Source organism: Annulohypoxylon truncatum (assembly GCF_022578515.1).
Source record: "Annulohypoxylon truncatum strain CBS 140777 unplaced genomic scaffold F4807scaffold_18, whole genome shotgun sequence".
NCBI lineage: Eukaryota > Fungi > Ascomycota > Sordariomycetes > Xylariales > Hypoxylaceae > Annulohypoxylon > Annulohypoxylon truncatum.
Genome location: NW_025953804.1, coordinates 481,825 through 498,654, shown reverse-complemented (window position 1 = coordinate 498,654; position 16,830 = coordinate 481,825). Strand labels below are relative to the sequence as shown.

The following is a 16,830-nucleotide window of genomic DNA, read 5'->3' as shown; positions in this document are numbered from 1 at the left end:
TACAGGGGGAGTGAGTAATCAATTTTACGAAGAATGTCGTGGTTGGTTCGAGATGTCGCGAATGTGGTGTAAAAAGAAAAATTTAAGTGTGACGATCAAATTGATAACATCGTTCAGTATCTGGTTATTGACATAATCGAGGGGTATCATGCATATATAGAATAAATACGCTTCGCATACTGCATCATTTGGCCTGGTAGGGCAGATTTGCGCGCTAATTGTCACCTTGAGAAGACGGGAAAGGAAGGCTACAGGAAGCCACTTGCCAAAGTACATACGTCCGCTAGCTACGTCAGGTTTTTATCCCGCGAGCACGTGTCATCAGGCAATTTGGCTGCGGGCTTTTCTGTAAACCTGTTAAAGTCGCTGGTCGTAACTTCTTGGGCAGTTGGAGTAACTTTGTGCCTTGTGCCTTGCTCGGTTTAACTCGAGCGCATCCAGGGCTGTTTCTATCTTTAAACATTGGCTTAAACCTTGGAAGCCTGCCCGACCGTTCCTCCCACACGTATTGATCCATCCAATCCCCAACCCAACCCAGAATTGCGAATGCGGAATATTTCTTCCAGGGCATCACATCACTTCCACATCCATCCCACATACCACAACCGCTATACTACCAAGACCACGGCTACGGCTGTGCTCAGTATGAATCACACGCGTCTGCCTAGTATATTCCAAATGAATTTGTCCATTTTCATCAATTGTCTGTCCTATCAAGGCTGCGAATAGCCCCAACAGTCCGAATAGTTGGCCTACTTATACCACTGTCTTGTACCTGATATACAGTACTCATACCGTAATCGTTTGTGTTTCTTATGCCTGCCCTGATTTTCGTAACGCAGCAGATGCTGTGATTACCGATTCGCGAATTCTGCGGTCATCATTTGCCCCCCTAAATATTGCTGGATGGTCTATCCCTCCATTCTATCCATTTATCATCTATCAACCGATCTTATTCAGTAATAATATTTGCGCTCATATTCCCGATAAAAGAGGGCTATTACGTTTTTTTCGTTTAACGTGCTATCATCTCGCCCATGCTGGATGCGTCTAACTTCCGAGTCGTTTTTCGTCGTTTTTCGCCCGGCTGTATCGTGTGAATTTGTAAGGAGAGATGGCGAGCGTTAAAGTCGAACCCAGCGAACCAACCGCTGCCCCTTCACCTTCTAAAGAGACACCTCATCCTCATCCACAACCGCAACCACAGCCGCAACCGAAAGCGCAACCTCAGGCACAATCCAGGCCACAGGCGCAATCACATTCATCCTCCCAATCACAGCCGAAGTCATCGGGAGCAAGTGTGAAGGATTTTTACGGCTATCTTTTTCATAAGGACAAATCGCAAACTTACGTTCTTGATGCGCTACTTCGCGCCATCGGACTATACATTGTAGGCACTATTCACTTTGGTCGCATGGCCTCGCGCAGATGCTAAGAGGAGCGTCGCTAACTTAAATATCCTGCAGTCCGCCAATATCGGCGATGAGAATGTCACGGAACTAACTCCGAGCAAGCTAGCGGCCTTTTATCGTGCCGTCGGCGGCGATTACGACCAACTCTTCGTACACTGTCCTCATAAATCTATCTCTTATATCTGGCAAGCGCTAGGAGTTGAGCATACGCTACAACCGACCGAGAATCCCTACGACCCGCCGTCCATTCCCGCGTTAACGCTAAGAGGCTTTGTACGGTGGGAAACAATTCAGATTCTTCTTGAACCTCAAGAGCACGCGCCGTTTATACAATTCGCCGTGCGTAACTGGGCTTTAGTAAATCCTGATAATGGAAAGCCCTTCCCACCTGATCTGCCAAGAGACGCCTTTCCAACTCAATGCGATCCGGAGATAGACGCCTGGCATAAAGATTGCGCTAAGAAGTTGCGAGAAGAAGTTACTCCTAAAGATGAACATCCGCCTTCCCGGCCTCCGTCCGATCCGCGGATTAACAGCACATATGCGCATGTACGCAACCCGCCGAGTACGGGCACGTCGCCTCGGCGCAGACCGGAGATGGATTACTTCCAACGAGAACGGCCAGTGTCGTTTGCCCATGTGCCAAGCAGCCACTACGCCGCTCCCTCGTTTACTGTGAACTACGCGCCAGGACAAAGACGGGTGAGCAGAAGCAATAGCAGCAGTGGTTCGCCGGGTAGTCCTCCTCGGCGACGAAGTCATTCAGATGTGCACCATTCCGAGATGGAGGACCCTCTGACTCCGAGCCATCTTGATCCCCGCCGTCCACCCGGTCCGCGCCGTCAGGGTCGTTCGAAACCCTATTCTGCTGACCCATCGGACTCCGAATCGGATATACCGCCTCACCATAGCTCTAAATCACGAGTGCATGGTCCCATCCCGCCTTCATCATTTCGGCGTATGCCAGTTGCGACTCCCGTGACACCGCCAATCCCAGTACGGGTCCGCCGTAGCGAAGTACGGCCTGATGATGTTCGTAGGAGGAGCTTGCCTGCGGAGATAAGACAGAAGGTTACTTCATTTCTTTCGGGGTCATCTGACCGCCACCGCAGCAACTCTCGTGAAAAGCGACATCCACCAAGCGTACAACCGGGAGTGCACTTACGGAGAGAGAATTCTTCGCGCCTCAACCGAAGTGGGTCTGGAGAATCGTATCCTAGTGATGAATCGGACACAGGAATACCGCCAGGATATCCTTCGCGACGCGATCGCGAGCGTGAACGTGAACGAGTAATACGAGACAGGGTCATCGAAAAGGAACAGCGCCGGAGAGAACGTGAGAGGGAGGAAGAGCTGGAGAGAAAGAGCCGACAAGAACGAGCGTATTTGCGGCCAGCAGCACCAAGAAGATCTAGCAGCCATACGGATATCGACCGAAGAACTAGAGACTACGGCTGGGATCGTCGGGATAGGGATCGGTCCTCGGACCTAGATCGGGATGGGAGGAGAGTTCTGACAGCCGACGAGAGGGAGACACGAGACCGACGGCGGTATAAGGACCGAGGCTATAGCCCTGCGGTAACCGGTGTCGGCGGAAGGAGATACCCCCCGGAACCAGGCTGGAAGTGATGACGGGTATAGTCATCTAAAACATGATACGGAGTTCTGGACTTTTGGTATAATTTGACTCAAGTGTCGACTTGAGGCTTTATATGTGGTACGTGTTCGAACGAACGGGTGATATTTTGAATTACGACAACTGGACTGTGTACGAGGCAGCAATGTTAGGGTTAGAAAAGGAATGGATATGGGGCAACGGTTTAAATCTCGCGATCTTAGATACCTGGCTGTCATTTTACTTCTAGTTCAAGAATCTTTTGACTATTTGAGGCGTTTGGCCACAGGTCAAACCAGTATAGATATCTGTTAGTGGCATCATCACACCACTCACTCTATGAACTACAATTAGAAATCCTGGCATCGGCATTCGCAATCAAAGCTATTTCACAAGCCGGTGGGTTATTGCATTTAGTAATCTAGACTTGGAAAAATAATTATTCTGATAAGATATCAAGGACTAGGTAACTATGCACAAAGGAAGCCCTAACCGGAAAGCAGAGCAGGTCTCGTTAAGAGGCGCAACTTCCAATCGCGGGTTACTTTGGAAGCTGAACTAAGAAGGTACATACAGACGGAAACCAAATAATGATTTAGTTGGGTTTTTCGACACTCCTTTGATGTTACCAAGACAAGGCGCTCGTTCGGTGTTGTAGGGCCGGTACATTTCCCTCTCATCCTCCTCCAACCAAGCTTCTGCTGATCATATTGAGTGGCCTTTCGAGGGACTCCAAATAGCGTCGTCCTACGTGCCATCTAAGTCCGGCTCTCTTATGAATTCGGTCATGCTGGAGGGGAATCGTCTCGTGTTTTCGAATCTGACGATACTAAGTACGACATCGACAACTCTAGCGTCATCGCATCCGACAACGCCATCGCCTCGAACTCCTCCAGCTCCGTGGTCGATAGCAGCTGCGATTCCTCCTTCGCCGAGGTTGACTCCGTCTCCGATCGCCGGTTACTCTTCTCCTTCGCCTTTACCTCCTCCCTCGCGCGCCGGAACTTTCTCCACTCGACCCACGTCCTCGACTTCTCGCGCCCCGCCTTCAACGGACCCGGCCGACCCCGCGAGCCCCTCCTCGCCCGCGCGCTCGGCTCCCAATATTCCCTGCGCGGCGTCCCCACCTTCGCCCACAAATCCTCCTTGCGCCCCGCGAACTCCACCCTGTTCTCCTCGCGCCCGAAGTCCCGGCGCTCTCGATTAGCGGCGAATTTCCCGCGGTCCGGATCGTCGCTCGAGTCGTCGACGACGACGCGTTTGCCATCCATGAAGTCAATTCCGGATCCCGCGAACGCGGTGGAGAGGGGGACGCCGCTGATGATGCCGCCGAGTATGAGCGCCGTTGCGGGGATGTTGAGGGGGGATGGGGAGGAGGAGGTCACGCCCTTGCGCGCGAAGAATAGCTTGCGGGAGGTGCTGGCGGCGCAGGTCGCGCGCGCGTGGTAGAAGCAGTACGGTGCGTTGGTGCGGTACACGGGCTTGGTGACGCTGTGGCAGTTCGGGTCGGCGCATTTGTTGAAGGTGCCTCGTTTTAGTTGGCATGGGCATAGGATGTAGCGTTCGTAGGATTGTATGCACATCTTGATGGCTTGCACCCTTGTCCCGGGGTGAATGTGAGGGTGAGGGTAAGGTTGGGTGCGGTGGCTGATGGTTGAGTAGAGCCGGTGGATGGATTGTTTATACCTATATACCTATATACCTATATATGTGTTTTCAATTCTAGATCCTTAAGGCGAGTGTATCACAGAAACGGATAGAGGTTGATGGCCTTTCGTGACTGGTCTACTCTGACAGTCTGGACGAATGCTGGGCTGTTGGTTTTCCATTCGTATAGATCACTTGGCTTTACTTTTGGATTAGTATTATATCGGGTCGTTGTGTCAGTTTCTTGAGATGGATATGAGAAGGGATCGGTCAAACAGATCATTGTGAGATCAGACGAGAGAGTATGAGTTGAGTATAGCTATACAAGAAGTTAAAACAAGTGACTGTTAAAGTGTTAGTAACCTCATTATCTTCGCGGCAGAAGAGCAGAGTTCATTGTCTTACTATAACTGTAGTACTTTGCCAGACGGGAGACCTTCATGTCTATGTGAAGCAACATGGCGATTATGAGGAGCCGGTTGGGAGATCTTGTGTACAGAGACTTTAATTTCGAGGTAAATGTCAAGCCCTTATATAATAGATATCGTCTACAGAGCTCTCCTTATCCCCCTATTAAGACTCAAGGCGGCCCCGCTGTCGGGTATTAGGATAGTTCCCTTAACTCTTTCAACCCACCTTGAGCTTGAGTCACAGTTCTTTACTCTTCTCTTCAAAGAGGCTTTTATTAAAGAAAATGGGATACATATCGTTGTGGTTTGAAGGAGTTACCCAGAGGGACTCTATATGAACTTAATATTGTAAAACGAGTGATATATGCAACTACCTAAGACATTTACAGCTTCCATATACTTAGGAAGATCTTACAGCTGTATTGAACAAATTCAAGTCTCCAAGCATCTACGCCAGCACATTGCTTCTCTTCGATGATGAGATGATCGGCCCGCATTTCATAGCCTAGCTATGACCCAGCGTGATCTTCTGATCACCATTCAAAGTTGCGGTTCCACCTGTCTTGCCGTCTTTATTCTTGCACTGAGTCGCAATAGCGTAGACGTAGCTCCTCATCGAATTGCAGTTCAGGGGGCATTGTGTGGGTGGAGGAGGCATGCCAGATGGATCCGCAGGGCACCTATGGTAGCATGAGTCAACAATTGCTCCGAGAGTTAATTGAGAAATGCACTCCCGACGTGGAGGAAAGGGGGGGCGGACAGGAAAAGGGGTAAAAAGGGGTAAAAGTTGAGTATTACATACCGAATGTTATCATTGATAGATGCCTTAGCTGAGCCAGAAGTCTTCGAGTTGTTACCTCCAGGAACGTGACAGCAGCATGCTAATCCATTTTTGCCTTGCCAGTCGTCTCCAACCTTGAGCGCGTCCTTGTAATCGGGCCCGTTGCTAGCGTCACATTCGATCCCGTTGTCCCGCTTTAGTGCATCGAGTGCGCGCGCCTCGGAGATGAGACTACGTGTGTGGCGGCGCTCAGCAGTCTCGTCTCGTCTCTTAGGGGGAGTGGGCACACCGATGGCCATCGCTGACTTGACATTCTTGCCTTTTACGTTGACACACTTGCCGTTCTCAAGCGTGGCTACTTGGTTTTCGACGTGGCAGTCTGAGTCGCTGCAGGCGAAGGCGATGTCGGCCTTGGGGACATCGCTCACCTTAATCGAATCGACGCTGTTGAGAGTGACCGGCAGATTCTCACCGACGAATTCCATTTCATTCCTATATGATATTTTTTTTATTTAAGTCAAATTAGGAGGGACGTAGAATATGTAGAACACTTACGTCGAGCTTCCAGAGCAGTCTGTGTTCTTCCAAGTTCTTACGGTGCCAGCCGAGGCCCGTTTCTTCTTAGAACTACCTTCTGGTAGGATGTTGCTTACGGCCTTGAGCTTGGTGTTGCCCATGGTCATGCAGCCGTCTCCTAAGAAGGAGCCAACCTGGGCATCTTTACCGCACCAGTTGTTGAAAAAGACCCATTGCTCGTCCTTGCTAGAACCCTCTACCTTGATAGAGGCAGCCTTATCTTTGAAATATTGGCCTACATAAAAAGGAACATGATCGTCAGTATGCATTTGAGTTAAAAAAACACCGATTTTCTCTTACAGTAATCGCCATATTTGGTATCCTCGATTGTCTGCTGGACTTCACCTTTGCAGCCCTTCTCCTTATAGGCGGTTAGTTTATAACCGCTGACTTGTAATAGAAGAGTCGCGAGACCGAGTAGAGTGAGAGGCTTAGTTGGTGCCATTATAGAAAGTTGAATATTGATACGATTGAGTGGTCTTGAATGCTCTACCTTGGTGATGGTGGATCATGATTTTGATGGCGAGATATCCTACCCCCTATTTATATTTTTCTGTCCCTTATTCTCATAAATACGTAGCTATTCATGATCCTCTTCATCTAACTATAGTTTTGACATTTCCTCCCTTTCCATCTCCGTCGTATCCAGCCTCTTTCACAATAACCTAGGTAAGTACTGAGCAATTCTGACATGAAGTCATAGCTGAGGCTCATCATTACCTGTAGAGTTATGAATGGAATCTACAATTCTCGCCAGGAGGAATTAAAATTGGGTCCATAACCGAGAAATAATACTGTATCCCGCTATACCGTAGCTATTTTTGGATTTTCTAGGCTTAGGCTGAGCGAGCTGAACAGCTCGATCGGCACATATCCGTTATGTGAGCCAATCTAAGGAACCGAGAGCGAACGGCATCGATGAATCCACTAAACCGCCGATTATGACAGGTAAACTACTATACTCCTCCCCAAGCCAAGGCATAAGGTACTTGAGTTTCTATTATATGATGCCAAGTCCAGCCTCTAAACTAATCGATCCTCCGGCTCCCGGAATCTGATTCCTTCGGCCTGTTCCTCAGAAAATAATAATATTTCTGCCTGCATGTACGCACTTTTGATTGGGTAACAAGAAAACCAAGCCTACTTAGTAAGTTAGGCTCTCGATATATATTTCCACATGCATCTCTTTGAATCTCTCAAGCACGTCATAATGCTGCCACAATATCCGAACGGATTCACGTTCGCACATGATCAACGTCAGAAGTATATTACTAGACTTCTTCAAAGCCAGGTTCTTACGTCACATCCTTATTCCAACAGATGCTGAGGCTGTGAAAAATGGATTCATTCATAGGTAATAAATTAAATCCTACATTCCAAGTTTTGGATGATGCTGAGAGACGTCATGGGAAACGACCATAACGCGTTCAGGATCCCGTCAGAACTTAAGACATATTGTTTCAATAAACACCAGTTCTGTAGCCAACTTCATCTTGTCCCATTTCACGTATCCCAGCTGATTCGTAGATCGATACATACCATTATATTCATTTTGTACCGCAGTTCGCCGTATCGATTATTAAGGAATGTAGAACTCGGGTTTCTTTCTGTTTATAGGGTACTAAGTACGCGGGATCAAACCCTTACGTCTCTTCCAAGCCCATTCATTCTACAACATCGAAAGTCAGTCATCGTTAGAGATACAGGGGGTATTAACAGATATTCTAAGACTTAGGATATCGACTCCTATATAGGTCCAGGCATGGCCTTAAGCTCACGAAGCAAGCTAAAACGGGGAAAAGAGTACATTTTAATGATGACATACCCACTTATAAAAGTTACCGAGGCCGTGAAAAGCTTTACCGATCCAGGAACGATCCTTGTGTTCCTTTTCCACTATAACAGGTTGTGGTGGCTCCAACGCCTTGAGGTGCTTGCATCCACGTTCTCTACGTGGTTGCGGGTTTAGTTGTAGTGTTTGTTGTTGTGATTGTGGTTGGCGCCGGGGTTGCTGGGATTGGGATTGGTATTGACACAACTGTTCTGGTGGCGTGGGTACTAGTGTCTCTGCAGAATGCCAGCTGCTAGAGCTTCGTAAAGACATGTCATCCTCCTGGCCATTATTCGATGATTTACAGGCTCGGTTTTGCGCATTTTGGTAAGCGTGGGAGTTCTGGCTATGATCTTGCTGATGCTGAGAATACGTGGAAGCTTGGCCCCGGTAGTCAGCACAATGCTTAGACTCCATGTTCAAACGAGATTAGATAGAAAGAGATCGACTAATGATAGGCTTCGTAGTGACAACGTTTTATGTTGATGCTTAAGGGCAGAGCTATTGTCCAGGAAGAATTAGATGAACCTATATACCCCATTGAAGGGCTACGAATATTAACGTGAGAACAGATTCATAGTACACTTCGGCGTCACCACCTTGCTTTTCGAAGTTGAATGCCATCTCGTGTTACTAAGTGAACATTTATGTGCATCGTAACATATTGACGTGTTCAACCAAACTACTGGTAGACTCTTAAGTACCTTTACATCAAAGCTGTTGTTAATTGGTACCTAGGTGATCTATCTTATGTTTGCGGTAGGGAAGATTACCATTAACTCCCTGCCATACTATTAGGAACATGTGGGATGATTCGGTATCATGGATGTTGACAATGTCAGGTGTTGATACACCATCGTCGCCATCGTGACTCGCAAACACGACTACATTGGAACGGGCATGGGTGAAATTATCCTAACGTTAGTGGCCTCACTATACCAGATGATAGGCGGCGGTAAAAGTCACTCCAGAGCTACATAGGATATCTTCCATAATACATAGTTTGAACGTTGGCCGATACCTATGCCAGTATTCCGATAGACTTGGTGGATGCCACATAGGCTGAAAGATGGAATAACTAATAGCAAAGTAGCAGCTAAGGGGAAGTGGAGAAGAAACAAAACAAGGCGAAGGAATAAAAATAAAAGCATCAACTGTGACTTATCTTTGACCATTCCCATTATAACCAGAGTTTAACATGCACACCCCGCTCAAGGGGCGATAATCACACAAGTGTCTAGGTAGGTAAGTAAAGTATCAGCATGATTTTATTCTAAGTAAACAAATAGGTACCTAGCTAAATCGTAGCTGGGTAGATATCACTCGTACGCAAAACAACAAACACATATCTCCTGGAATGAGAATTACTTGCCAAAACCAAAGCACCAAGTCCCACCTCTTCAGATAAATCCGAGAAGCTCCATCATATTTCGTCGGGACAGTTTATTCCAAATTATTCAAGAACTCCCACCACACTTGATCGATTCGTCCAACTTTCTCGAGAAAGAGTCAAGTACGAGTATATATCAGTAATGAGGTACAAGTTGTCGGCGAGCATGGCTGCCCATATTTTCTTGTCGCAGTACGGATACTGACTGGAAAACCCTCCAAGGCTCGTTTTCCAACTACGAAGGACGTATAACATTAAAGCCAAGGAGATGTAAGGGTGAGTAAACCATAGATACATCCATAGATAGAAGCGAATCGCGGAGAATATTGGGTTTGCCATTCCTCCCATCATCTTACGTGCCATATAAGGCGCAGTATTTCGCATTCCCACGAACCCCGGTTCATAGAGGAGGCAGGTGAGTCGAAGACGGAGACCTGATCTGAACCAGCGTTTACTCTGGGCAGCGTATCTTCTATCCGTTAGCAGAGAAGTTTGAACTTCGGCTTCTGGAGTTAGCTGCATTCCCAATTTCCACTGCTTTGGTGAAAGGGTAGAATAACTACGGTGGCTCAGATGATGTTGGAAGAGTACGTAACGTGTGATGAAGCCGTCGTCGCCTGTGTTCTGCCTCATCCCGTCCCATAAGTCGTGGGTGAAAAGATACTGAAAATACGGATCTTTGACAATCTCCGCCCGTAAAAGCATCGTAAGGCCCGAGACAGTAAAGTTTGTGGATTCGTCCGCGGCAAAGAACGCTGCCATGCCAGGAGCTCGACGTGATCGGATACGGAGAGCGGCAACCTCCCAGGGCGTGATAACGTTGGAATTCTGTCTATCATTGGGGACATACGATCCGATAGGTCCGCCGACAAGGCCAACATCATCGTTCTGAAAAGGAGCTAGCAACTGTGTCAGAACTTGGTCGGTAGTCCATCTCGCGTCGTCATCAACTAGGCAAAGGATCTCACCTCTTGCTCCATTAATTCCGCGGCAAAGTTGGCTTCGTTTATTGGCTTCCTGTACCGTGACGATGTCTATGGTCGTTCCGCTGGAGAATACGGCATCCTGAAGACCCGGAGCCGACTCCAGCGCGTCTTGTAGTTTTAATGCTGTGGTCTCGAGAGTGACGAAAATCACTTCGCGGGGACTGGTTGTTAGCCAGGTCATGAGGTTCCTAGGCAAGTCATCGTCCCAATCGATTGTAGGACAGACTATGGATACATTTCTTGAGCTGTAGCGAGCTTGGTCCGGCGGAGGGATGGGGAATGGCTTGTATTTTTTCGCGTAGTATTTGCTTTGAAGACCGTCGATGGCGTCCCATAGGTAAAGGCCTAATAGGGAAGCAACCTGGATGCTATCCGGTGAAACGTAAGCCATTTTGTTCTGGATCTTAGTTGTACGTATGCTAAAGGAATAGTTGATGCCTTACTCTGAACTGACGATGCCCTGTATGGTGAGAAAAGCCTCGAATATTGTAGACCGTTGATACTTTTATAATTTGATTCTCTTGAGAGATGGGTTCCAACAATCGTTTTATTCTTCCTAGATCCAATTGGAGCACAACAAGGACATTGTTCGTCACGTTCACTTGGACCTTTCCAGCAGGGACATCTATGTGACAAAGAGAGGGCTAAACAATCCATTGTACAGGAGCTTCCTGATTGAAGCTTGCTCCCTGGCTACCTAGTAACTACCTGGTGATGAACGACAGTAGCCATCGACTCTTCATGGCGGTTACGATGCTATTCTGATCCCACGAACCGACATCACCTTCCTTCATCGAATCCTACATGTTCTTATGTGTGACAAGTATTACCTATGATGTTTTGCTTCATTACGGTCTACCGAGATAGTCTACATAGCTGATTTACCGCCTTTAATAGCCTTATTTCATCCCATCTACGCCCATTCTACTGCCCGACACTCCCATCGAACACCCTCATCATCACCAAAGTACCTAAGTACCTGGCCTCAGGTACATGGAATATGTACCTACGTAGCTTCCGAAAAGTGATGCACACCACCCACGCGCCTTCCGGGGTTCAGAACTCCATCTACAGACTAATCCGAATTTGAAAATGATCTCGAAGATCATTCCCGATCTAGGGGCGTGTAAATATAAAGGGGAGGTGCGTTTAGTGTTCCTTCCACCAATTAGAGTTCAATGTGTGCCAAAACAGGGTGTGAATTACGTAGTTCACGCCACGCCCCTCAAGGTGCTTGGGCCCCACCGACCGTAGGTGTCAAAAGGTAAACATTCCTCGACCTCTCCCAACTTTTCAATCTTTCTTTCTACAACAACAACAACTCACACACTTCAGCTTCCAGCTTTCAAGACAACTTTCTGCTTCCAGCTTCCAGCTTTCATCAACCTGCTACTTCTAAAGAAGTTACTGCACACTGCAACAACCAAATCCACTTCTATTGCGAATACTGTTTCCAATCAATTCAATTGATTTGATTTGGAATCAAATTCATTCACGTCAATCGGCGCCTGCAAGTGTAGCTCTGCATTGTCAGGACGCGTCTTCCTTGTCATCAACCGACACATCAATCATCATACATCCGCTCAGCATCGCTGCAGCTTCTTCCTATCGCATTCTCACGACAGAATCGCGACTTAACACCCATATTCTATTTTAGGCGCTTAGACGCGTCTTTTTGGTGCTTAATTGATACACCATACATACACCTACTCCTACCCAACCCTTGATTCCATCCCCGACGCGTTGCACGCGTGACGGGATACAATGGAGTCGAGAAGTAGTAGATATCAATCACGCATCCTTAGAGAGATGCATCAGAATACCGAGAACCCCTTTAATTCACCACCATCATCTACCGGTACTCACGGAACTATCACCCTGACTTCTAACATTACGATGGGTCCTCAAGGAGAATCGACACGAAGGATGGACGACGTTTCCATCGATCTCCCTAGTCAAGCTGCCATGCGCAGCGCTAAAGCTCCCCAATCAACTTCCTTCAACGTCAACACATCGGCCCTTGGCCGCACTTTCCCCGAATGGAGTCGCTGGAACCCCAACGGTCCTGAGCACAAGGATACGTGGGATGTTGCGAGCAATGACCTCGCTAACCTAGACGAGAAGGAGAACGTCACACCACTGGGAAGCCCAAACTCCATAGCCGCTACCCCTCGAGCGGACAACAATCACCAGGCAAGTCCAAGTGTACTACAGGATATGATTGCCTTAACCTCGCCCATTCGTGGGCTGGTAAAGTCGGCACAACCCGACTTTATCAGCCGGATCCCGGTCGCGGTTTCCCGCGGCCGCTCAGCCCCAACACCAGGGCAACCCAAGCGGGCACCCCTCAAATCTTGCTTACGGTCCAACCCCAAATCGTAGATTGGTTCGGCAGACCGAGCAAGATCTAATATTCCTTCTATTAAACCCATTGCCCCATTATCGCGTATTTCTTACTACTCACGTTCATTTGTTCGACCGCGCTCTCCTCGTTTTGGTTCGGATGTTGTTCGGCGCAAAAAGCCAACGGTGCGCTTTGCCGACCCGGTTATTAGCTCATTTGTTCGATTACACCTTTCTTGGAATGGTAGGAATCACGTACTAACATGTTGTATTCAGGACAATCCGATTAAGGCTACGGATGCCCACAAGAGCCGAACCACCACCGCGAACCGAGACGCCGTCCGAACACGTGCTCAGATGCAGCCACGAGTCCAAACTGAGTCCGAATGCTCATTGGACCTCTCGGAATCGTTGGCGCAGCCACAAGAAGACACGGAGGATCATGGAATTCACCGACGTGTATCAGTACCCATCTCAGGAAAAGGTCCCAAGCCTCGTCGCGGCAACGTCACAGCTCTTCTCGAGACGCTTAAGACAGCCCAAACCAAACAGGCCGAGTCCAAGGAGCAATCTGTGAAGCATAGTTCACCAAAACCACAACAGCCATCGCTACAGCCACGGAATGCTGCTAAGGCGCACATGGAGCGACCATCGGCACTCAGCCATACGGCGGGTCCTGCTACTCCTAACCAGACTGCCCGATCTTTCTTCCTACCGAACTTTTCCTACATAAACGACTTTCTATCCGGCACTCTTAGATTATCATCTCTTAGAAATGGCATGCCCATTTTCGTTAAACACGGCAAAGTACACGACCGCGAGTCGACAAGCTCCCCTGACCATCATGTTGATGTCGAAGCAATTGCTATCCCCGAAGATGAGGAGAAGATCTTTGTATCTCTAGATAAGATCAAGGACGAGATTCACGCTTTAAAAGAGCATGATGAGATGGTTTCACGACAGGCGGAACAGCTGCAAGAGGAGATTGAGGACCTTCAGATCCAAATTGCTAAGTACAAATCTCGAAAGGACAGTGCCATGGGCTCCGACTCAGAGAGTTCGATCATCGATCACCTGAATGCCCAGAAAGGTCAACTAGAAGAGCAAATCAACTCTCTGCAAGCCCGTCTAGATAAGGCCAATCGCAAGATCAGCATCAACGAGATTCACACCGAGTCTTACGTCGCTGAACGTGACGAAGCTCTCAAGAGCGCTACAGAGCAATCGGACAAAATCAAACAACTTCAGTCTGAGCTAAATACTGCTCGTCAACAACTCGAGTTGATGCGCGAGGAACATACTGAGAATGGCAATACTCTCGAACTGGAAATCAACTCCCTACGCAAGGATAACAACTCGGTCCGTCAACAGTGGAAGTCTTTACTGGAGGAGAACCGCTCTCTTCGCGATTACAATAGCGACGTGTCCCGTCAGAATGCGGATTTGGAGCAAGACCTCAAAGCTGCAAAAGCTCAGCTTGACCTGAACAAGGCAGATATCGAAACACTCCAGCAAGAGTACACCGTCCTTCTGGAAGAAAAGGCCATGATTAAGGAGGACAACCTCAGCTTGGAGTATCACAACGACAAGTTTTTTAACGACAACAAGGTTTTGAAACAACAAAACTCTTTGCTTGATCGACGTGTACATGATCTCCAAGACGAAGTCGCTCGGCTTAAGAAACTGCTCGACGCTACGAATGCAGAGACCGGAACAATGTCTGTGGAATTTAAGGATATCAAATACCGACTTGAAGTCCGGAACCATGAGCTTTCTGAAGAGAACGCAGGACTTCAACAGCAGATTATTGATCTCCAGTCTGATTTTTCATCTAAGCGTATGGCTATTGATCAAGAGAAGCGCCGACTTGCCACAGCAAACGAGCGACTCAAGCAGAAAATCAACCAAATTACCAGGCAATTCGAGCAAATCGTAAAGGACAGCAAGGAGGAAGCTGCTATGTACGAGGAGCAAGCGGCGACCTTGACGCAGCATTTGGAGCTTATTGCCGGCAAGGAGTCGGCTTTGGCGAATAAGTTGAAGAAAACCGCCGATAGACGGAGGACAGACGCTATTAACGAGGCGCGCCAGATTACTCAAGAAATCAAGGACTTCATGAGTACCGTGGATGAGAAGAAGCAAGCCAAGACAACTCGCATCGTTGAGCCAAAGGGAAAGTCGGTTGCCAGTGAGACCACTGCTAGAAGCACAACATCCCAAACCGACATGCCCCTTCAAGACGATTACACTCAGCAGATCGACCTTACCCAAGGATCTGACTACGCAAACGTCTTTACGCAAGAGGAAATTCCTGAATTGCGCGAGACTCTCCGCCAAGCCCGTAGCGAGACGCAACAAGAAGATTTGATTAATGAATCATTGGCTTTTGACGATGATGAGATAAGCGATCAGGACAGTCAAAGTCTGCCACCTCCGTTCTTATCCCAAAACCGATCCCAAGCTGCTGGTTCTCACAGAGCAGCTTCCGGCGCGTCTAAGGGACGTGCAGAGTCGGCCAAGCCTCAGCCAATCGGGATTTTGAAGGATACCCAGCCCTCTCGTCTGAACTCGCAGAAGCAGCAAAAGGCGACCTGTACCGTTACTGAGACAGATACCGAGGAACTGTACGAGCGGGAAAAGGTAGAGACCACCACGGGTGTGGGAAGGTCTAAGTCAGATGATACCATTCCTCGCAAAGTTTCATTCGGTCGGCCGGATATTCAAAATGAGCGCGGAAAGTCCCGCTCGGAGCGTGCTACTAAGGATCAACGATCCGCATCAGAGCCAGAGCTCACCGGACGATCCAGCGTCAAGTCCGGTGCTAGTGCAAAGCGCTATCGAAGCACAGTTTCTGAGAAGGATAAATATTACCGACACTGTCCAGACAGCCCGCGATTTGCCGCCGACTCCGACCATGAAGATAACATGACTTCAGCCTTGTTCATTGATGACATCACGCTTGAGGAGGATAAGACAACCGAGAAGCAGAAGGCTGATAAGGGCGAACTTTCAAAGAATGCGAAGCGCATCCTCGATGTTTTCGACGGCGACCATGACTGCAAAAACTGTACCATCTGCACACGAATCAACACATACCAGTGCGCAAAACGCGGAATCGACTACAAGACCAAATCCATCATCCGCGCCCCAAAGCCAGTTCCTGTGACGGATCGAGACTCGGGTCAAGCTGAGTATGAAGATCAGTCTACAGTGCGTCCGTCGATTAAGCCGGGCGAGGCATTGGCGAAGGTTCTTAAGACTTTGCAAGATGAGGAGAGGCATATTCTGTTGTCTATTAAGGATATAGAGGAACGGTACAACAATTGCGACCCTTCACTTCACCGAAACCGATGGAAGACGTTGGGCAAGAAGAGTACAAAGTTGAGACAGATGCGGGATCTCCGAAGAGATCAGATTTACTTTCTGTACGATGCTCTCGAGGGGCAGAAGGCTAGTGGTCAAGAGATGACCGAGGAATTTGTGGAAATTACTGTAACGAATGCGATGTCGACTGACACCTCCTTCAAGGGCATTCAAGAGTACTACTGAATGGGAATAGGCGGAGGTCAGGAATCGGCGTTTGGTACGATGTGGCGGCGGTAAAGGAAATTCGTTCACTGATTGGAGTTATGGTTATTGGGGTTGGTTGGTTTGGTTGAGTCATGATGATACTCATGCATGGATGGCGTTCTATAAAAAGGGGTCTGCATGAAAATGCACTGTATGGTTATGGATAGAAACCTGTTACCCCTAGGTTATTGGCCATGGGCTACGCGCAACCACATTACGGGCGCCGTGACATTACATAATGGAATGGATCACGATATTCACATTCAAAT

The 16,830-nt window shown here is 48.2% G+C and overlaps 5 protein-coding genes across 5 annotated transcripts; 2 read left to right on the top strand and 3 right to left on the bottom strand.

Annotated features, from left to right (window-relative positions):
* Window positions 1–407: 407 nt before the first annotated feature.
* F4807DRAFT_427818 (uncharacterized protein) lies at window positions 408–3,424 on the top strand. The gene is made up of 2 exons (XM_047998208.1): window positions 408–1,390; window positions 1,467–3,424. The coding sequence occupies exons 1-2, from the start codon at window positions 1,115–1,117 to the stop codon at window positions 3,039–3,041; spliced, it is 1,851 nt and encodes a 616-aa protein (XP_047853796.1). The 5' UTR covers window positions 408–1,114; the 3' UTR covers window positions 3,042–3,424.
* Window positions 3,425–3,486: 62 nt separating this feature from the next.
* Window positions 3,487–5,018, bottom strand: F4807DRAFT_427817 (uncharacterized protein). Its single transcript, XM_047998207.1, has one exon. The coding sequence runs from the start codon at window positions 4,608–4,610 to the stop codon at window positions 3,813–3,815; it is 798 nt and encodes a 265-aa protein (XP_047853795.1). The 5' UTR covers window positions 4,611–5,018; the 3' UTR covers window positions 3,487–3,812.
* A 571-nt stretch (window positions 5,019–5,589) lies between these two features.
* Window positions 5,590–6,886, bottom strand: F4807DRAFT_467847 (uncharacterized protein; the record flags this gene model as incomplete). The annotated part of the gene is made up of 4 exons (XM_048002540.1): window positions 5,590–5,764; window positions 5,887–6,357; window positions 6,421–6,676; window positions 6,742–6,886. 4 exons carry the CDS (start codon window positions 6,884–6,886, stop codon window positions 5,590–5,592), a joined length of 1,047 nt encoding a protein of 348 aa, XP_047853794.1.
* Window positions 6,887–9,725: 2,839 nt separating this feature from the next.
* On the bottom strand, window positions 9,726–11,039 carry F4807DRAFT_460964 (glycosyltransferase family 2 protein; the record flags this gene model as incomplete). Its single annotated transcript, XM_048001609.1, has 1 exon — window positions 9,726–11,039. The coding sequence occupies one exon, from the start codon at window positions 11,037–11,039 to the stop codon at window positions 9,726–9,728; it is 1,314 nt and encodes a 437-aa protein (XP_047853793.1).
* Window positions 11,040–11,960: 921 nt separating this feature from the next.
* On the top strand, window positions 11,961–16,829 carry F4807DRAFT_427814 (uncharacterized protein). The gene is made up of 2 exons (XM_047998206.1): window positions 11,961–12,841; window positions 13,268–16,829. The coding sequence occupies exons 1-2, from the start codon at window positions 12,413–12,415 to the stop codon at window positions 16,538–16,540; spliced, it is 3,702 nt and encodes a 1,233-aa protein (XP_047853792.1). The 5' UTR covers window positions 11,961–12,412; the 3' UTR covers window positions 16,541–16,829.
* The last annotated feature ends 1 nt before the right edge of the window (window position 16,830 follows it).